The sequence below is a fragment of the Ctenocephalides felis genome, unplaced genomic scaffold (genome assembly GCF_003426905.1).
Source record: "Ctenocephalides felis isolate EL2017-DRISC unplaced genomic scaffold, ASM342690v1 CF-g0.4_SCAFFOLD_01604, whole genome shotgun sequence".
Lineage (NCBI taxonomy): Eukaryota > Metazoa > Arthropoda > Insecta > Siphonaptera > Pulicidae > Ctenocephalides > Ctenocephalides felis.
In genome coordinates this window covers 24,868,052-24,892,066 of record NW_020537758.1, presented here as the reverse complement: position 1 = coordinate 24,892,066, position 24,015 = coordinate 24,868,052, and the positions used below count along the sequence as shown (strand labels likewise).

The 24,015-nt window shown below is 29.2% G+C and overlaps 1 protein-coding gene across 3 annotated transcripts in view; it reads left to right on the top strand.

Moving 5' to 3' along the window:
* The window catches only part of LOC113372557 (tropomyosin-1), a 48,741-nt gene that overhangs the window by 23,911 nt on the left and 815 nt on the right, over positions 1-24,015 (top strand). For 2 of the 3 annotated variants that reach the window (XM_026612905.1, XM_026612904.1), the window contains exons 2-5: positions 4,438-4,518; positions 22,471-22,643; positions 22,802-23,016; positions 23,272-23,389. In XM_026612905.1, the coding sequence (XP_026468690.1) occupies positions 4,438-4,518; positions 22,471-22,643; positions 22,802-23,016; positions 23,272-23,389 (587 nt within the window). Of the gene's footprint in view, positions 1-4,437; positions 4,519-22,470; positions 22,644-22,801; positions 23,017-23,271; positions 23,390-23,516; positions 23,658-24,015 lie in introns of all 3 variants that reach the window. The other variant, XM_026612903.1, reaches the window with a different exon arrangement.

Sequence of the window (24,015 nt, the reverse complement as noted above, 5' to 3'; positions counted from 1 at the left end):
TTTGAAGCGCATTCGAATGAAAGTGGCTTATAATAGAGGCTATTTTACATTCAGAGTATTGTTTCGTTTGTTTTACGAGCAAATAATGAAGAGCTTGGAATTAATAATCAAATATCAAAAGGAAGCAGTGGTTTAATTTGGGAAATCAAAGTAGCTGGTTTAAAATGAAGCAGAAACAAGCACTTTGATGATATATCACGAGAAACAAAAAATTGGAAATCTAATAATAATCTTAGAATTTTAACATCAAACATTTTTCTGGAAAGTTCTGTATATTGAATGACGTCTCACTTGCACATATTGTTAAGATGCAAAATATTTTTATACTTTTATAAAAGTGCAGAAAGACTTTAGATGATCATATTTCAATTACATAACGACAAGGTATTTCAGACAAGGATTTTCATGCCTAGACAGTTTTTGAGCTTTTTATATTTATTTACTCGCGTGACAAGTGGTAAGTTTTTTCAATAATCAATTCTCATATGGATTTGTTTGACAATCATCATGAATTAATATTTTTCTTGGTTTAGTAAATTCTGGAAACAATGATAAACCCAGACGGTGACTTCAAACACCTCAGACATTTTCATGATTAGTATAATCCTGGGAAACTAGTCACTCTGTGATGGTTATCTATGTTATATGCTTTAAGCCTTATTAAATTATGTTCTACTCGATACTGAACTCTCTATTTTGGTTAACCTTAATATAGACCCTTTTGTGTGAACAAGAGGAGGAAATATGTAGATATTATGTACCGAAGCGAAACAGGAGCCGTGAAAAGGCCATTAGCATATGACAACCGTCTGTTCTGCCGTGAAATATACGAACTTCAAAAACACACAACCAGAAGAGAACAGACTCATCTACTATATTATGAGAACAATAAGGTACAATTACCGGTACTGGTACTAGGTAGAGCTGCGTGTTTAATGCACATCGAGTAATTGGACGGAGAGATGTAGAAAAATTGATATGAATACAGAAGCAATGGCAACAATTGAATTATAGATACGATGATTGTAATTGCTTCTGGTCTTAGAGTTAACAAAATTACCTGACAATTTCCAACTCATACGCTATGCCATATTTATACCACTTACAAATTTTGTACTTCGGTATTGGATTCACAAATTTTATATATTAGTTGTATTTGATATTCATTTATCTATGGAAAATTACTTCTGATTTCGGAAATTCAAATAAGAATTTTGATTCGCTTTTGCTCTAGAACCAATTAAAAGTTACCACACAACTTGTAATCATAAAACGTTTTTTCCTTCGCCTTTCTGCTTCCACTACTTATCCAAATACAAATCTTATTCAAAATATTTGTAATTAGAAACTAGTACTAATCTCTAATACTAACTTTGATAATAAATATGTTAATATAATTTAGGTGTCGTCAAACATTACTATATATCCTATATGTTTTTATATAAATGCACTGCATTTTATCCAAAATTCCTTATGACGGAAAATTACATATCGCATTATACCTGATCTTTCACAACACTCGTTCACATAAAAATGAAATATAATGACTTCTGCAGAAATGGATTTTATACCATGGAACATATTACATAAAAGCCGCATGATAAATGGCGACCATTCGATTCGATACGAATGCATCTCGTTCAAAGTAAATAAGTCCGCATTTGATAAATTATTTCAGTTCTTTCTTTATTTAATCATATATGTCCTCTTTACACGACGCATTTTTTCAATATCGGTGGTTTATAAATATCTTCTATAGTCGACATATGGAAATGCAATTCTATCTGGCACTGAGGCAACACTTTCTCTGTCATAATGGTAGAAACCAGTTGTCAAGTCGTTTTCTGAAGTTCATAAATAAAATCTAAAAGTATTTCTCACTTTTATTAGCGGAACACTTCCTTCGCACTTCTGCAGAGAATTGACTTCTTCCTGCTGCAATAAGTTTTAGTTTTATTTCTATCAGAAATTTATGACAAGAAGTTAGTTTTCAGAATATGAAGTTTTGCAGCTGTTTTGTTATTGGTGGCAATTTATAACTTATTTTGAATTATTTGAATAAATGAATTGAAAACTATTTTATCAGTATCATTGTGAATTATGGAAGCTTGAAGAAGAATTTAAACGACTTTCATAATGTGTCTTATGTTTTTATCTATAATTCCATGTGTTCATTTTAATTGGACCCTATTCATAATCTTTGTTATATTGCGCCTACTACTTCATAATGTATTTTTTAACTTTGATAGGGCTCATTCTGTTTAGTCTTGTAAATAGAATGAATAAATGAAATAATGCACAATTTCTTCCTCTTACTTATACCTTTCCTACTTGAACCACTTGACATACTCTGAGAACAAAGTTTCAACTCGAGGGCACTTAATTTTACAAAAGGACTCTTGGAGGTAACGCGTCGCAACTCTGTTGTTTCCAATTTAGAACAAAGAATTAATAAGAGAACAATTGCAATTTATATGTATTTTCCAGCTTGAATAAACACTGCAGAACACGGGAATATTAGAACTTTCGTAACAACTTTATTGTTTGTAGTATAAAAGCTTAACTTGTGGATCGATAACTTTATCACGTAGGAGTTACACTCGACTAATATTAATGGACAAAATTAAATAATAAATTGTTGTCTAATATCAACGATTAAAATCAAGCCAACTGCTAATACAACACCTAATATGGGTATAACTTATTTATTTATTTATTTAATCAATATCGATCGCCTGTATATATTTTCTCATGTATATACGTTTGAATGATCAAAACAACTTGCAACACATAATATTTCTATTGTTTGATATTTTACATTACTAAAGTAAAAGATTGACCAATATTTATTCAAAAGATTTCTGTTATACATCTATAAAATTTGATTTTCCATCGGTGTTCCTGTATTGAATTTCGGCAGCATATTTCAAATGCCGTCCTTTCTAATTAAATTCTATCTAGAATTACATTATAGCATCAAAATGCCGTCGGAGTAGAAACTCAGCGATATAATGGATTTTGGCGGTAATAAAATTATTGCGGAACTCGTCTCGGAGAAACGAAAATAATTGTAACTCCTTCAACAGGAAATTTCTTATTGATGCAATTTTGACAAGGAAGTTAAAATCACATCGGGTGTACCAGATGAAGGAAAAAAATGATTAAAAAATCTTGATTATCTTACTTGTTTTAAATTGATTATTTTATCTTATTATACTATTTCTTTGTCGGTGCACCCTTGTACATAATATTACCCTAATAAGGCATTAAGTAGTTGCCCTTAGGTTAAGTAGAAAATACTTACGCCCTAATTCCTTGTCTCAAATGGATACTTGTAGTGCGGTGAGTTATAGCAAGAGCTCTGAAAACACTTTACGGGAAAATGTATTTATGTTATTATATCTTTTAGATTTCCAAGTTTTTAAATCATTTGGAATATTGTGTATCCGATTAAAATATGAAAAATCGTTAGTGATGACTTGTCACAATAAATAAATAAAATTTTAAAGAATTACAGCTTCTTTATAATCATTATTTTGGAATCTGCTTATATTAAATAGAAGTAATATTCTTTAGAAATCGTCAAAGCCAGAGTAAAAACCAACTTTAAGTAATGAATCTCAACAATAATCATTGAGCCCGAGTCTATTGAGCAACTAGAGAATTTACATTTATGTCTTACTGACTTTGTTAAGGAAGGTCCTTTGAAGGTCATATTGCGAATTCTAAATTCCAATGTTCCTTTTGCAATCATATGTTTTGTATAACATCTTATCTAGGTTATTAACATGACTTCAGTAAAATGGGAGCAAAATTTTTAATATGGATGAGATTTTGAGCAAATCGATGAAACGTTTCCAGCTCTTTGGCTAATTGCCTTGACTCGCTTCATGGGTTGAGCCTGCGTTATTTCCTTATTTGTGCTTTCAGCTTATATTGTATCGTTTTGTTGAGCTTCTTGTGTGCTAAAAGCAACTGCTACAAATACATACCAATGTTTAGTCGTATATAACATAAAAGCGATTTCAACTAGTGTGTGGAAGTAGTTAAGCCGAGCTTTTTTGTTCGCAAAACTCGTTGCACAGAGCCCGACGGCTGCGAATCGATGTTGAACAAGGACTTATAGTGCATGGCATGCTTGTAGATCGATTTAATATTTGTAATGCATTATAATTGATGTACTTCTTTGTTCAAATTTACTTAATATCATGTCGTGATCAATTATTGATTGATGGATTCTACTGTATGTCTCCAATTTGTTGCAATCGCGGAATTCATTAACGATCGACATTGACATGGTCGTGCTTAACTATGTATCGATTTATGGTCGATAAATCCTATTTGCCATCCCTAATTCAATGGTGGTATCACCGAACGTGTTTCTTAACGGGTTTTTGACTTTTCTGTTTCTTACCTTTGGACGCTACCATATTGCAGCCGGAAGGCACCAACAGGCACCAATCAAGAAGGCGAAGATGAAACCGCGGACCAAGCAACCTAAGAAGGTCAAATTTATCAGTAAGTTCATCTAGAAAATATTTTCATCTTAGATACAAGTCACTTACATGACGATTGGCCTCAATATTACAATATGGTTGAATTTGTTGTAACATTAAGGTTTAACGTATGTTGAAAGACATTCATTCATTCATTTTATCTTTCCTTATTATTTTATATTGTATTTCTCCACAATGCTGTGCTAAACTGATGCATAAATAATTCTTGAAATATGTATTTAAATAATTATTGATAATTCTATTTGCAAAGTTCTTATTAAAAATAATATTTCACTTATTCATATTATGCCAGATTTTAATTAGTATGTAAATCTAGCCCTTGAAATTTGAGCCTAATCAATCACCGTCACCATATCTTTCCAGAAATCACAAAATATTCCAATGTAAATCTGTTTCTATTTCACCCTAATTTTTCTAAATGTATTCATTTTTATACTTTAGGATTAAAATTCTCTTTCTGGGTCATTCGTAACCGTTAACCATGTAATTTTCAGTATGTGTTAACATAAATTGTTCTCAATAAATCATGTGTCAAAAGCCAATAAATAAAAATAAATGCGGGCGGAAAAGTAAATAGCGGAAAATAACACATGACGTAAATCTAATTTCACTTTTCATGTTAAATCTATTACGTAAATGTAGCACGAAATACTCGTATGGAATTTGTTTGTTGATCATTGAATTTTTGGTACAAAATAACTTGATAATGACAATATTGTGTTCTGTGGTAAAATGGGATGTATCACATATTTCATAAAATGATTTTTATAAAATATGTAATATTTCGTTAATGAATTAAGTATATTATTCAAAAATACCTTTTACTCAAGTTTTTTCATATGTTAAATGAATTAACAATTAAAATTTGTTAAATTAGTGAATACTTATATTTGGCTGCATTGCCCCTCTAAATACTGATATTTGATATTTCTTTAAGACTAAAAAATTTTTTTAGGACTAAAAATTATTAAATAAGTTTTGAATTACTATCTATTAAATATTCAATTTTCATTCTAAATTCCCTGCGTAACAAATTGTAATTTTAATTTAGTATCAAAAAAATAACCTTTTGGAAAAGCTCTACAGCTTTTGCCTCTAATTGATCATTTCTCTATATTAGCAGAGAAATGATCAGTACCATAGTCAACTGTATTACTGTAACTTAAAAAATCCAACTACGATTTTTAGTAGATGATGTTATTGTTTTATGTTTATTTTGATGGTATTTTATTCTTTTTTGTTATCATAGTTGCAATTAATAAGTTTTATAATTGTTGCACATAAATATAATTATTTTTTACTGTTACTGTTAAATGGGTGTTTTCTCGAATATGATAAAATCATTTATTCAAGTAGTTGACAACTTGAATGTATTCAGAAAAGTCTTTTACCATCTTATTTTACATAATCAAGTTGCGTGGTTAAAGAACAAGTTTATCCGGGAATAAATCTATAAATCGAAAAATTTGAATCTCGGGTTATCTTTCGATATTTTTATTTTAGTCGTAAAGTTAATTTTTATTAAATATTTTTAATTGGTGTCATTGCGGTCAAAGTGTATGTATAATATTTGTGTATTAACATGTGTATTATTTCTACATATTATCTGTTATGTATCAACTACATAAGTTATATTATTGTGTAATTCATCAGCTATCAAATCGTATTCCCAGAAATTGCGTTTTGTCATTTGTATCAGATCAATAATTCACCTTCCAATCAACCGACTGACTGACTGACTGTCTTGTGGCGTGTTAACTTCATTGACGTCAGTGTTGCCCAGACCTATGTTATTCTCATCGATTTTGATATTCCAAGTGTGTTCGTATTTTATTTGCCCTTTATTTACTTCACTAAGGTGGCCAATTTCATTATGTAAAGTCCTTACTGCAGATTGGCTTATATTGTTTTGCTATATTTATTTGTAAAATGGCCATTTTTGCGTATTCTGAGGAGTTCGATCAAATTCAGTTCAACAGTCAATTAAATAATATGTGTCTTCTACATTATATTTGTTTCCTGGCAAAGTTCACAATATCCTTCTAACATTATGCAATATTGGCGCGTTCATTTGTTTAAACCCTTTATGAACATTAACTAGTTTTAGAAGTTTGTTTTCGGCTCAGCTTTTTACTTTTCTAAAGTAAAATAAGATATTACAAACATTCGATACGTGCGTTGTAATATTATATATTCTATACTTAATGAGGAAATTTGATCATATTCTAGAATAGATCAATTAATTTCGTATTAAAAGAATTTATAAACATGTTACCCCAACTAATATTATAGTAAATTTCTTATCACTTTTATTATATTATGACATAATATTTTACGGTGAATGTCCGTAAGTTCAGTAGACGGGACAGGCTATAAATTCATCTCAATAAAATAGGAAGAAATAGTCGTACGTGTTCATATCAGTCTCGATAGACTTAACTACCGGACTCTCAGTCACGTTTAGCTACTTATTTTTATCATATGCATATAATAATTGAGTTGTTTTTCTTTAGTACACATAAAATTTTCTTTCATAAAGATTTTATGACTTCGCGTTTAATCATCGCAATTACACTTTTGTTTCATGTGTTGTAGGATGAATCCAGCAAAAGTATTCATTACATCAAATAAACGTTTTGCATCAGCGAAGAGTTATATTAATTGATTCTATTATTTTTAACCAAACTAGTGTATATCATTGTAGTCATAAAATAAATCAATATTTCAAATATTGATTTCCGCAGGTAATGTAATTATATTTATAAATGTGTTTCAGAGAATTGCAAAATGCTACTGTTACTCCCCGAGGAAACAATAGACCTAAGTCTTTCCCGATTTTCAATTAATTTTCGCGTACTCTGTAAAGGAGAAATTCCGAACAAATTTGAACAAATCTCTACTGAATTAATTATCATTTGCTTTTCATAGTAATGGAAATGTGATCGAATTGGCGCGAAATTAACGCTTTTGATCACTTTATTTTAGTAAGATATTTTAAACGATTATAAATGAAATATTATTAATTTATAATAACTATATATCATTTTTATTTATATAATTTTTTGCGTATGAAGATTTCACAAAATAAATTTATAAAGAATATAAAATACTTCATGCTTCAGGTTTTTTAATAAACCTTAATCTTATTTACATTCCTGCTCCTTTTGGTATTATGTATATTACAGTTTATAACACAATAATTTATTTATTACATTTCAAAAATTATTTGCAGCAGATGCAATGCTATTTGTCGAATATATTACATATAACTTTAATAATACTAATATTTTTTTAATATGGTAAGCAATACCAACACACTACCGGCGATAAATGACAATGGCCCTGACTAAGGTGGTCAAAATGGGCCCTAAATGTAAAATATTAGAAGCTTATACAAAGTGATTTTTGGAAACTGTTTGTCGGAATATACACATGACAAACCAACCCTTCTTACAAATCGTTTTTATCTGATAAGTTTTGACACTCAACTCTGCCAGACGTATGAGTGTTCTCTTCGGCTATAAAAAAAGTCTTGAAATATAAAATAGAAAGCCTTTTCTCTTGAGACCCATTTATATTTATGGAACAAAGATTTCAACGATTCCTTTTATTTTCAATTGTGCTTGCGTGTTTACTTTCTATGCTATTTCTTTCATATAATCGTTCTTACATAGTTCAGATATTACATGTTCGTACATTGATTCCTTCTTGAATTACGTAATACTAGTTAGAAATTTGTTGCAATAAGCATTATTTGCAGAAACATAATTATTAAGGTTTTAATATTTTATTTTTAATATATCATAGTGTCATTTCCACACACCTTGTATTTTCCCGATTATATATGGATTTTCTCTATCGAAATATAATTCAGTTTTTTTTAATTTATGTAAATATTGCATTTTTGTGTAATATTAATATGTGTCAAGGAAAATATTTGTAAACTATATATTTTAACTGATGATTTCCAAATTAGTTCAAATATAGTTCTGTTGTGGGGTTGCGGATGCATTAAAAAAAATCCACAACTTATATTAAGATATTTATTCAAATATTAAATTTCAATTTATAACAGCTTGTTTAGTAATTTATTTGTATTTGTTATATTAATGAAAGAAATGAATAGTTATATTCATCCAATGGCGCAAATGTACTTGCTTCAATATTGATTTATTGCTTTCAATGATTTTATTCAGTACTATTTTTGTATACTATTATGTAGATTGTATCTTCTTGTATTACATTTGATTTTATATTAATAACACAGGCTTACAAAAAAATTTTTTTTATTTGGTGCTTCAAATGTTAGATTCTTATAGCATTTTTTGCGCTTATTTCAAATCTGCAAACCATTTTTTGTATCAGCTCTAGTCTGGAACTTGGAAAAAAGTTGCCGAAACCAGGTCCATTCTAGGTCGTCACGGAAAAGAACTTTTCACAGTGTCAACTAATGTCCCAACTAAGGCCGAATGGGTCTTGTATGTTTGTATGTACGAGTAGGCATATCTCATTAAAATAAAATTCTGAATTGTATTACTATTTTTGTACTTTCATTCCTTATATATCATATATATCATATCTTGAAAACTAAAGCTCATAGAAAAAAAACAATGTCATTTTTGAAATCAGCGCCCCAAATATACTAAATAACAGCATTAAAATCGTTTGCACCATTTTCTTTGTTGGCCTGTGTAATCAGTATAACTACTAGTGCATCAATACTATTTGTTAATTACTATGCCCATTAATTGAAATTGCGTTTTTTAACATAAAAATTAAATTCTATAACACTTTTATTAAGACAGTTACTATTATATTTAATCATTCATTCCAGATTTCCATTGCAACAAAACAATTGATTAAGCTACCCATTAATACTTATCTATGCTACCTTTGCACAGTCAAATTACTGCAATCTACAATTTAATATTTCCTGACAGATCAGATTTTGTATTATTATTTTCCACTATTATTACATGCTAAAATGTTTATAGGCTTTTTACTGATATAAATTTAAATAAATTGCAGGGTCTTGTTTATGTAAAATTTCTATAGCAGTTAAAATGAATGTTTTCCGTCCACGCAGGCATAACATGTAAGAATATTGGAAATAAAAGTGATTAGGCAACTAATACGATTTATATACAACATTTATATGTTGCATAAAGTCACAAAATTTCACGATGTTGCGATTTCAAATACACAGTTATTTTTCTGATTGAAAATGAAAAACAGTCAAAATCACTGCGTCCGTCTTTTTTTAGTGTCTATGTAGATACGCGTAATATGAATGCTTCGTTTCAAATTCAATTCAATCTATTTTTATTTTTAAATAATTTTTAACTTCCCGTAGGGTAAGTTATAGTAATCGCAAAAAAATCGAAAATGAAAATTTTTATATATCTTTACGTTTCAGAGGTTTCTGAACATTTTGGCAAAAAATGGATGTATGTGTGTGTGTGTGTGTGTGTGTATGTGTGTGTGTGTGTGTGTGTATGTATGTATGTATGTGTGTGTATGTATGTGCGGATACAAATTTTCGTCGACGATTTCGGGAACACGGGTCAACCGATTTGAATAATTCAAAAAACATTCGATTCGTATTGATAAGGAGACGTGCTGATTAGTTTTTGGCGAAGGCAGGTCTAGCCGTTCCGAAGATACGGGGCAAAAAGTGCCGAAAACGGTAACTCAGTTTTTGAGAGAACGGAGCGTCCGATTTGAATAATTCAAAAAACATTTCACTTGTATTGACAAGGTTAAGAATCGATAAAATTTTCATGAAGGTAGCTCTAGCGGTTTCGGAGATATGGAGGAAAAAGTAAAAAAATAAGCCATTTGGCGGTCAAAAATGATCATTAGACATATGCTCATCAAATTATCAGATATTTTATAGAGATTTTAACAATAAGTATACATTTTGTTAACATTCCTATGGGTTCCGTACCAATGCTTATGCGTTAGACAGCGACGCGGCGCTTACGCGCTTTATATTTTGCCCCTATGCAGTTAAAGCAGTACGATTGCTTTGAAAAGAAAGTTCAGATCTTCCACAATATGTCAAAATAAAAAAAAAAAATTTTCAAAAAAAAAAACAAAAAAAAATTAAAAAAAAATTTTTTTTAAAAAAAATTTTTTTTCAAAAAAAAGTAATTTTTTGTCCAATTTATAGTTTCTTAAAAATCGTATTTTTTCGAAGTAAATTTTTTTTAAAAATGTCAATCGTTTTTAAAAAAATAATAATTTTTCGTACGGGAAGTTCCAGCAATTTGCCTTAAGGCACGATGCCTTAATTGCCTTAAGACAGAATTCCACTTACAGCTAGTTTGATAATATAGTTAGTTCATATTTAGCATTTTATGCTTTAAGTACTCAATTTTTTACCTACGAAGTATATATGTGAACTATACAAGAAGTTCCTCGCAGAAGTCGTTCGTTTTTCGGCGTCTTCCCGCATTGCAGGAAATTTTCATAAGCGGACTCGCAACTAGCGTGACTCACCGCGTCGCGACGGGGTCGCGGGCGCCGGCGAATCGACGCCTCGACGTACATTTATCGACCTAGGACCGCACAGTGATGGCAAAATAGTCACAAACCTATATTTTGAATCAAATCTAAGCTCTGAATAAACTAGAAATATTGTTATTATTTACTATAAAGCTTCGTTTTTTATATAATCTGCACTCAAATATATCTTAAATTTGACTTAATTTACTTATTTGTAAAGTATCCGGTTTACAATGAAACTATAAATACTGCAATCAACTTCAAGTCATCATTTATGAGACTGACAAAAAATGTATTCTATAATCTTGTATGTTCGACACTTAATGAAACGTACTTACCTAATATTATATTTGATTAGGTTTATACTTCAAAAATACAAAATATATTTTATTCATAAGAGGGTAAATGCCTACATTATACATGCCCTACAGTTTCATTAATTTATTATTATTTATGTAATAAGTTATCAAATTTTTTCAAGTTCAATGAGTTCAAGACGTTTATCAAGTTAAGGAAAAATAGTCCCAAAATCGATTTATATAAACTATTTATATATTTATTATTAATTTAAATATATGGTCAAGATTTGACCAGGGCTTTTTTATTTAACCCGGGACCCTATGGGGTAGGGGATACAATGGTATGAGTATAAATACCTGCAACTTATAATAATTGAGAGAGACTAGCAAATGTAATGAGAGACGAAGGTTATAAAGTGAAAATCAATATATATCATAAACTAAATTTTATTCACATATCTTATGGTGATGGAATATTTATAATTTACAGTCCGCTTATATCAAATTAATCATAGTGATCCTCACTAATATAAATATATATAAATATATAAATTTATATATATATATATATTTCTCGCTTCATAATGTTACATTTCAAAACTTTTAGTCATATTAGTTTTCAAATCTTTTAATTATTCATAATTTTTTCCAAAAAAATGTTTCTTTCTAATATGTTATAAGTTTAATTTTTTTAAAAATAAATTTTTTTTGAGTGTTTTTGTCCTGTGTTGCTGAATGATGACACGCATCTTGTGTCGAAACGTATAAATAAAAGTTTTTAATACTTTTTACCTTTTTTATTTCGACGAATGGGCTCTAGTTACTTTGAAATATATATATATATATATATATATATATATATATATATAAACAGCTGGAAAGTAAGTGGAACAAACTGCAATCTACTATTATATTCCACATAGCTGCACCGAAATGCATAGTCATATTAAATTCTATGCATTTTTCGCATATGCGGTCTTTGAACTGTTCTGAAATAGCTTTAATACATAGGTTTATGGATTTTGTTTTACTATGTCAAACTTTAAATTCACCGCGTTAATAATTCTTTTTTATTCAATACTCATTTTCTATAATAATTTCAGCTTTTCATTTTTATCCCGTAATAAATCACATATTTTATAGCCTGTAAACTATTCGAAATAACAATATCCATTAAAATTATGAATTATTACTGATAACATGTTTTACATATTAGGCAATAATGGCATATTTTGTATACAATTTCCATATCAAAATATATAGATGCTTGTATTGGTACATAACTTGATTAAAAATATAATTTATGTATGCAGTATAATAAATCATATTGAAAATTGAAAATTTATCTCTAAATTGTCTAAAAATTACTGTATTTTGTGTCCCCTGATTAGTGATTTATAAAGTCCTATAAACTTGAAGCTTATGTGTATTTTGTGTCTATATTTGTCACCTTTGATATCTGTATTATTGAATCTTACTTTAATATTTTACTATTCTATCTACTTTACCAAGTACTGTTTATATACTACTATAGTACTGATTTATATACTATAGTTTATGTACTGATCAATTCTCTTACATATAGTTACAACCATCACTATAATGGTCAAATATCACTATTGATGCTGATGACCAAAAAAGCAGCGTCAGGTAATGTATTAAATTGCGTTTATGACTGCCTGGATCAAAATTAATCCTTTCAACCGATTTATTAATTTTCTCTGGTATTTTGAATTCGCTCCTCATATACTATTACTGAAACTGTTTTTCCGAGTGTTTCATTCCACGCACTTAATTGTGAAAACATGTTGTTTCGATTCGATTGTATTATTCATAAACACGCCACACGTGTGGGTATAAAATATACCATTGCTTCAGCCATCAACAATTTCAAACCCAACCTTAGTAGATGAAGAGCCGATAAATCATCAAATTTTCTCAGGAAAAATACTGGAAAATTAATTTTTTTCGGCCTTCATACTGTATATAACCCATTGATGTCTATCTAAAATAGCGCCAACTTCTAAGATGAATAGGATTTCACAGGTCTACATTTATTTAATAACTTTTCTAAATATAGTCCAATACATATTTATATATTATTTAGGTAATCTACATATTAATCATAAATAATTGAAGTAATCATGGAGGATATTATTGAGCTTTTTATATTTTTCATCGAAATGAATTTTTTCCATGGTTGGGAGATATCGAAAATAAATTACTCGCGATTGAATATAAATTGCTCGTCGTTATAAATGTTCATATATTGGTAAAAATTATATTTCTAAATATAAGCATGTATGTTCGTGATTGTGTAAAAAAATGTTTAAAATGTTTCAGCAATTTTATTAGCAATATTACTTACTTATAATGAGCGACGTCTTTTGAAAATTTCTTTCCTGGCTTTTGACAACTCGTCTTGTAATTTTTAATGAATACTCCTTGGTTTGTGTTTTAAATTTCGAATTTCAATGTAGGGCCATCGATTTATATATCTTTCAAACTTTAACTTCTACCAGTTCCTTGTCTAAAATCCTCAAACCCATTTAGTTTTCAGCTCGCATTAAAAATTCACGTCCTCGATGCATATATAGAGGAAACTCACCTGGAATTCGAATGCTAAACGACTACCAGCTGTTAGCATTCATTTCAGTTCTGTTTATATTGAATACGTGTTCAATTAAATTTTATTGGATAAACGTTAATAAGCAACGATAAATATTTAGAAATCATTAGACAGGGGTGTTTTCATTGTTTCACGTTAATTAATAGGCTTTTAGGCGCTTAATTGGGATCATTAAGAATTGTTTATGTAATTATAATTACTTTGCTTGGTTCTGAATACATGTAATGTTGCTACATACTCAAGAATTTTATTTATTTATTTTGATATATAGCATTTGTTATTTTACATTTTATATCTTCACCATTATACTTGGGCATATATTTTTCATGATTTAAGACTCGAGATATAAGTTTTTTACTTAATATTTGGTTTAAATCCTATAAATACATTCTGTACATCAAATTCGTGTCCCATTCGTTAGTTCTAAAATATGAAAAAATTTTAGAGGTAGAAAAGTTTAGTAGGTAAAAATTCTTCACAGCAGCTAAATACATCTCACAAACTACTAAAAATAAAAACTTTAGGGTAAATCTAGCGGATAAGTGCCCATTCTATGTTTATATCAGATTAAACTTTATATTTCCATTCCTGTGGCGCAAATGCTTTATGTAATTTGCAAGTAAAAATAGAGCTCATGAAAAGTTGACATATTCAGGTCACCTTGAGAATACGTGAAAAAGCATTTTCTCCGAGGACCGAACAAAAGAAAGACTTTCATCGCGATTTACGGTTTGCGGGCGATTAGTAGTTAGAGCTTTTTGAGAAAATTACATGGTAAAAGATCGATTTTCTTTAGATTGAAAACTTAGATGTGTGTTAAATTTTTTATACATTTCTTATTTATGCATTTATTCTTAAATCATGTCATGTTTAATTTACAAAAATAATATATAATTCTATAATAGCATAATTATACTTTAATTGGATAATCTATGCAAAAAATACATCAATATATTGTGCACATTCAAAAATATTTTTTCAGAGGCATTTATTATAAGAATAAGTTTGTAACATATAATAATTCTTCATATTTTCAAGTTGTTAACTTCTCATCTTAGAGATTTAAAAATTCAAACTTTAATTTACCAATAAATATATTTCTAAGAAATAATGAAGATACAAAATTCGATACTTGATCATATATAAAATATATATACAATATATATATATATATATATATATATATATATATATATATATATTATGTATATATGTCTGTTCCTTCTCTACGTCCCACGACACATGTCTTCAAACAAGTTGAGAACTCACAAGGAATATTAACGAAGAGCCTTCAGCTTTGAATATAATCTGAAATCGCATGGTATCTAATTCAAAATATCCTTCCAAATTTGAATTATATTCAGGTACAAAACTGTCATATTCAACTACGTTTTAATATCCTTGTGACTTATATAAAGTTTTTAATTACATTTTTAATTGCGAATTTGCAATTAGTTAAACAAATAAAATATAATAAACTAATTATACGATAGTTGATTCAACTCTTTAAAATGTATTTTTTTACTTTGCATTTTTGTTTTACACAAATTAAAAATAATACAAATTTTATTTTGCTCTTATGTATTATTAAGATTTGTTTTTAATATATTACAATATTTTATATTTCTACACGTTGTGCTTAATAATCTGAAATTTGAAATTTCAGAAATTTGAAAATACATCCTTGTGTTTGTGCTGTGGTACTCAAATAAAACGGGTTTATTTTTGAAAATTTATATCAGTATTTAATCAGTATTTAATTTAGTCAATTCTATATAGTTTTTGTATAAATTGTAATTCTATACCATATATGAAAATGAAAAGTAATTATAACTTGCTATATAAACCAAACGAAAACTAGTTCTAGCTTCATATATATTAAGGTAACCAAAAGACCTGGTTTGCCCGGGACAGTCCCGGTTTTCCACTTGTGTCCCGGGCTTTTCTAGAAGCAATATTTGTGCCAGAATTAGATCTTTTGTTCCGGTTTTTGGAAAGCATTAGAGTTCAATTGAATCTTTGCAATAACTCAATGATAATATTACAACTACCCATCAAATATCTTACAATGATATGAAAGAAAAACTAAACCCTTCGCCTCGAATGAGCAAGTTGTCGTCTCGGTTTTGACCTTAAAAAATATGGTCACCTTATATATATATATATATATATATATATATATATTAGGGTGGTCCTTAATATGGACATTATCGCACTATCTAAAAGACAATATTAAGAGCTAAAACTTTCAGAGAATTGCTTTTTATCAATTTGGAACCATGTCCATATTAAGGACCACCCTAATATATATCCCAAATAAAAACTAATTCTATCTTATTATATACCAAATAGAAACTAGTTCTAACTTCTTCGATGAACATTTTAAATATAATTTTATTTACCAATGTACCATTCAATTTCCTTTCTCTATTATTATGATCGTAATATATCCAAAGCCAAAGGATTACTATCGCATTTTATTATTTGATTCCAAACGAGAAATTCGATGCCTCCAATAAGCTTCTAATATCAGATGTCGTTTCAGCAAAGTATCGAATTTATCAACCTCGGATTTTATATGAACCTAAATGAGAAAAGAAAACAGGAATTACTGCGGCTGACAAATGATATTAGACATCATCAAAAGGCATGTTTCCTTTCGTTTTCTCTTATGGACAACATCCGCTCACTTTTCCGTCCCACGGCGACACTTTCCTTGGGAAATTTGTTGATTATGGTACCTTTTGCTACCGCAGCTTGCTTGTTCTTTTTTTATTCATGAAGTGTGTTTGTCAAAAACGGGAAGGAATTAAGAGGAAACTTATTAGACATCAACTTTACTTTTATTGTTGTTATACACACACACTCGTATATATAATAAGAAATATTCTTTGAGAGAATGTATGTGTGTTTTTATTCTATTATACAAACAAAATTAAGGTAATTTAGGAAATCTAGTAGTTACTGTAATTGTTTCTTGTACTCACTTATGAATTTATTATAATCCGGGACGAGGGGGGGGGTGTTGTAGTGCTAAAAATTTATATAAACATTTTTTGGTTCAAATTTTCTAGTTGAAATATATTTAACCTGTTAATTGGGGCGCTCAAATCGAGCTTATGATGAGTATATTCGTCAGTCACAGAGTGAATTGCACTGCTAAGATATCGGATGAAAAATATGAGTTTATTTTACAAAATTAAAAATACGTTTTACTTATTTATCAACATTCCCGAGTCAAAATTTAGAATCTTTTAATGTAATATTACTTACGTATTGAACTAAAAACGAATTGAATTCAATGAAATCGTATTACATGTGTAAATGTAAGAAAGTAGGACTAGTCTTTAATGAGAAGCAAAAACCATTTTCAAAATAAACAGTATAAAATGTGATTTAATTCCTAATTTTTTATTACTTATATTAATTAGTATATTATTTCCACATTTTGGGAAGTTTATGCAACTTATGACTTCTTATTTCAACATGCCACTTATAACTTCTTATTTTATACAGTAGGTTCAAAATATTCTAAAAAAAAACTCGACATTCCAGAATATATTTTGTTGTATCCAAAAATTTAAATTTTATTAGGAAAGGTAATTGTTTTATAACCAGGACGAATATGTTTTATAACCATATACTCAATACACAAATTTCTGCCTTTTTTCCATTACGAGTATGTTCGTCAATCACAACTGGTTAAGTCATTCATATGTTGATATATATATATATATATATATTGAATGGTAGAGTCTTGGATTTGTGTATATTTTGTAGAGTTTCGAACAAGAATCCAAAAATAATACAAAATAAAAAACAAGAAAAGTTTTTAAAAAAACAATTTCTTTATTTAATTATTTGTTTATTGTCGACGTTTCGGAACTAGGTACGTTCCATCTTCAGGACATCTGTCAAGAATATTTCTGTATATTTAATCTGTACATATTTCTGTACATTATTATATTTTTTACAATTTAATTCATTATTTAAGAAAAATCTATTTTCTTTTCCTAAACATATTGTTTGCAAAAATCTCATCAAGATCATGTTTCTTGACAGATGTCCTGAAGATGGAACGTACCTAGTTCCGAAACGTCGACAATAAACAAATAATTAAATAAAGAAATTGTTTTTTTAAAAACTTTTCTTGTTTTTTATTTTGTATTATTTTTGGATTCTTGTTCGAAACTCTACAAAATATATATATATATATATATGTATGTATGTATGTATGTATGTATATATATATATTAGGGTAGTCCTTAAAATGGTCATTTTCGAATTTCCTTGCTCCCAGGGGCTCAAATGGTTCCAAATTGATAAAAACAATTCTCTGAAAGTTTTAGCTCTCAATATTAACGCTTAGATAGAGCGCAATTCAATCAAACTTCGTATGGAAAGAGCATGGAAAAAATTTGAAAACTTGAAAAAAAATGTTTTAGGTGTAACTTACCGACAAATAAATAAGTTTTATTCATACATTTGTTCGTTAAATTACATCTAAAAAACAATTTTAAAATTTTTGAAAATTTTTCCATGCTATTTCCATACAAAACTTTGATTAAATTAAGCTCTATCTAAACGTTGATATTAGAAGCTAAAACTTGCAGAGAATTGTTTTTTATCAATTTGGAACCATTCGAGCCCCTGGGAGCAAGGAAATTCGAAAATGACCATTTTAAGGACCACCCTAATCTTCTATATATATAAGAATAAGTCGGGTTTTCCTTCCTGACGAATTAACTCCAGAACGCACGAACCGATTTCGACAATTTTGCATTCGTTGGAAAGGTCTCGGGCTCCGCAAGGTTTATAGCTTAGAAAATTAGTGGTGCATGGCATCGTGCCCTAATGCAAATTGCTGGAACTTCATGCACCGTAATTATAAATCCGAGTAATTAAAATAATCAATAACTGTTTTAAATAATTTCAAATAGATTATCTTCTATATATATAAAAATAAGTCGGGTTTTCCTTCCTGACGAATTAACTCCAGAACGCACGAACCGATTTCGACAATTTTGCATTCGTTGGAAAGGTCTCGGGCTCCGCAAGGTTTATAGCTTAGAAAATTAGTGGTGCATGGCATCGTGCCCTAATGCAAATTGCTGGAACTTCATGCACCGTAATTATAAATCCGAGTAATTAAAATAATCAATAACTGTTTTAAATAATTTCAAATAGATTATCTTCTATATATATATAAAAATAAGTCGGGTTTTCCTTCCTGATGAATTAACTCCAGAACGCACGAACCGATTTCGACAATTTTGCTTTCTTTGGAAAGGTCTCGGGCTCCGCAAGGTTTATAGCTAAGAAAATTAATGGTGCATGAAATGAAAAATTCGAGTAATGACATTAGTGAGAATTATCAGAAATATGCTTGGTTAAGTCAACGAGCAATTCTTGCCGCCAATAAATATGATGTACACGCACTGAATTTCACAATTCAATCAATTATTGCTGGTGATTTGGTGACATACCTATGATTCTGACTGGTCTTCCGTTTGACTCCAAACGATTGCAATTTCCAGTTCGCCTTGCGTTCGCAATGACAATTAACAAGTCGCAAGGCCAATTGCTTAGTGTTTTCGGGATAAATTTCAAATAGATTATTTATAAAATCATTGTTTTTTGCATGAGCAGTTATACGTTGCCTGTTCACGAGTTGGAAAACCATCCGCTTTATTTCTGTTAACGTCAGACCAAAAAACAAAAAATGTGGTTTACCAAAGAGAACTTCAATGAAACGGATAATTTGCGGATTCACTTTCATTTACTTAGAGAAGTTCAACTAAAAACCAATTCATTTTTGTAATCGAAATAAATTCATTACTGTTGTATAATAAAATCATTCTTTTTTTCTTTTCAAATATAAAACAAACCAAACATTTCTTCATCTTTCTCACGAAACCAACTGCTGGCGAAACGGAGTTCGTCGGGTTTGCTAGTATATATATATATATAATATATAATATATATATATATATAATTTTTTATTTTTTCATTTGTTTCTAGGTGATTTATTGTTAAAAGCTCATTATTTATTTCACATTTATTGATTCATATTTTATCATTTCATGCCTTATGTTACATGACTTTAGTTTGTTCTTATATATTTTTGTAACATATCTGGGATCATCATTTGATATATGTACATATAAATTTATTTTTTAAATTAAAAATCCAAATGTAATGTAAGTATAACACTTACTTTATTATCTAATTGGTAAGTTTTTAGTTTTGATTCTGACATAATTATCAAATACAAAATATGTGTATGTATTGATATGATTTTGGATTCTGCATTGTGAAAGGAAGGATTGAACATCTTCTTTGTACTTGTATTTTCCATTCCTCTCGGAGAACTCTTTAAATTTAAGATTAAAAAAGAAGACCTGTAACAAAGAACATTTTCGACAATGTTGTTTTTCATACATAAATTTTAGAATTGTTCAAATCGTAGATACTAAATCATTATTCTTTTTCTTAGCGATTATAGTTCTTCTCAAAAAGTTGAGAAGTCTCCTCCGGCTAATACATAATTCTTGAAAAAGTCATTACTTTTTCCTATAAGAGCGCACCGCGTGTCGACTTTGTCTGAGCAGTGGTTGTTTTTCGAAAGCGGGTAGCAGAGAAAATGGTCTCATTTTGGGTGAAAAGTTAGGAAAAAGTAGGAAAAGTGAGAAGTAAGTCATGGTAGGGGTTCGGTACGCATTAGGGAGTTCGGATATCGATCTTCGAACAGACGCGTCACACGGACGTTCCATATTACTACTGCCCAGGCGGACATCCTAAAATTGTTCAGTGAAGATTACTTTCACTGGCGACATCAAACAGAATTAAACCTTGATGGTAATTATAGATTTATGAGTAAAAAAATATTAAAATTAATTTTTCTACTAAAACTGATTATATTTATTTATTTATTTATTCATTATCAATTATAATATCATTATAGACTCTCTTCGATTTTACTCCCTTGGCTCTTGTCGAGTATGATTACCACAAATTTAAAATATTAGAGTTGAACGGTTTACGTTAGAACATTAGATTTTATAAAAAGCATTTAATTAAATTTCATTTCAGTTACTTACTTATATTTTTTATATGATATATTTTTTAACAGCAATCAGAACCTTTCGTCCTATGAGCTGTTGGGCTGAAACTTCTCCTTACTTCGTATTTTTAGATGGTAACCCATTGGTTAATCCATCCATATTTGATGATTTTTGTTATTAGAATTAATCTAACAGGGCTGACTTTTTATTGGTGCAGCAATGCCGGCCAAGGGCTATTTTCCCTTGGAAATATATTGCTATCTATATTTCCGAGTGAAAATCGTTGTCAATGCTGCCTGACAACAGGCTGCTCGAAATGGGTATCGAACCCGGAACCTCTGATTCAGGTCCCGTCGCTCTTAACCGCTTACCTACGGGCGAGCCCACATTTTTTATATATTTAATATTATTAGAATGTGCATCAAAATTTGTCACCAATTATTTCATAACAGTTGATCAGTTGCTTTTATACTTACATCTATTAGTTATTAGCTTATTATTTATTATTACCTTTTAGTTTGAATATTTTACCAAATTCCTAAATACGATTTTATTTTGAAGTGCTTTTTGTATTTTATTATATTCCGAAACAAACAAGAGATTCTTTGGGGTTTGTTTGCTTAAGGGCGGCTCTGAGTTATTGTATATTGGATACGTCCCCAATATTGAGTCTAGATATAGTGTGCCATGCAGAGATAAAATTGGGATCTATGTGAATTATTAGATGAAACAAAATATATTTTTCAGGATGAAAATGCAGTACTTACTATAAATCCTGCTTCGAGATATTTTTTCAGATTTTATTATTTATGTACAAGATATCATTTTCTAATATGTTTAATAATAATTGGATGTTATTAAAAAATATAAATATGTAATGCTTTTATTTTTTAATAAAATTTAGTGTATTCTTTGTATTACTAAAATTAATGGAAAAGCATGCACTATGAGTACGTGATATTTCTCATTGTTATACTTTCTGATACAAGATGAAGTACACACATAGAATTCACTGAAGATCAACTTCAAAATAATTGAAAATTAATATTTTACATTGAAGATTTTTTTGGTTTTTATGTCTGTGAATTATATGTACCACATATGCATATGTGTATTGCATGAATGTATGGATGCATATAGCTGCAATGAAATTAAAATAATAAACGTTTTCAATCTTAAATGATTATAAAAAAACATGTTAAAATATACATAATTAAATTTTAAAACATTTATATCCTGTTTATAAAAATATAAAAATATCTGTAAAACGTAATTGTCGATAAAACATGACAATAAAAAACTAAGTGCAGACTTTTTTAACATGGTTTATATTCGACATATATTGACCATGTAAATTACAGAATGTTTGATAATATATAATCATAAATGACATAATTTATTAATTACTTTATTCTTACGAATTTCGATTAATCGTTTACCTTCCTTTTTTCTAGCAACCGAGATCCGCTGCCAAGAGAAATCTCGCGGTGGTCTCTGCTATGAAGTGATCCTGGCTGAACCATCTACAAATACCACACCTAAACGGGCTGGTTCTCCACCTACACCCAAAAATCTTTCGGTTGAAGAAATCCAGGAGAAACTAAAGAAAGCAGAAGAAAGACGTCTGGTAAGTAAAATATGTTAAAAGAATATCATTTGACTATACGTTTGGAAAATTCGATATTGGCCTGACGTAACTGTTTTTATCTTTGGCAACTTGTCTCAATTTTTTAGGTTTTGATTGTTTAAAGATCATTTATTTCTAACTGTATTTTCCTTTATTAGAGTCTCGAAGCAAACAAAATGGCAGCTATTACGGCCAAAATGGCCAAGATTGAAGAAGCTTCTCGCAAGAAAGACGAGCAGACGAGCTCCTTCATCGTCAACACCAAGGAGGCATTGGATGCGAAAATGGAAACTCACATTGAGAAACGCGAAGCTTATATTAATGATCTCAAAAAGAAGATGAAGGAACATTTGGAAAGCGTCGAAAAAAGCCGGTAAGATGTAATAGACAATCGATTTACATGCTCTGCTTAAATTAAGAAAAAATATCCCTTTTTGCATAGTCTTTACATTTCTTTCTTTAGTTAGTTTCCTCTTCAATCATTTCTAAATTTATTGGTCCACTTATTATACCTTAAACCATTTTTGCTCTATTTCTATTAAAATATTTCAAATATTTTTAAAAATTCTTATTTTCTATATGATTTGGTTGTTTATTAAACAATTTATTTCATTTTACATACCTTTAGGCTAACTCTGGACCAACAAACCGAAGAAGTAAGAAACGCCATGCAAGAAAAAGTCAACACCGTTACAGCTCATCGCGATGAAAACATCAAAAAAATGTTAGAACGCCTAAAGGAACATGTAAGTAAAAATAATTTAAAAATAATATTTAATCATTGCTTCAATTGATTTGCAAATCATTCGTGCTTGCACATGCAAATGTACTTCCAAAAACTTATATGGCACATTTTACCATGCATGTTATTAGGAAGAACAAGTGCAAAGAGTTCGCAGCGCGAATATGGAAAAATTTCAGCAATTAGAAACAACAATTAACTCAAAACTCGAACAGGCTGAAAATAGACGAATTCAACTCGAGCAGGAACAGAAGGAGAAGCTTAGAAATCATGTAAGTTAAAAGTTGCTTTAGTTTTCTCTATGCCGATTAGAAGTTTTCATTGTCTTTTCGATTTAAATACTTTTTTATGTGTGATATTTTTAAATGCATTCTGAAATATATCCATTGCATTTTTATTCACTTATTGATAAATTGTCTGTTTGATGAATATCAAAGTTTATATCATTGTTTTAGCCTTTAGCACATTTATTTTTGAATATTTATATGATCACAAAAGCATGTTAGTATTTGACTTTTTTGTTTGTTGATTCTAAGCATGCATAAAGCTGATTTTTTTATTTACAATTAATTTATTAATTTCAAATCATTCATTTTCATATTTTTATAATTTCCTCATATTCATCGCATA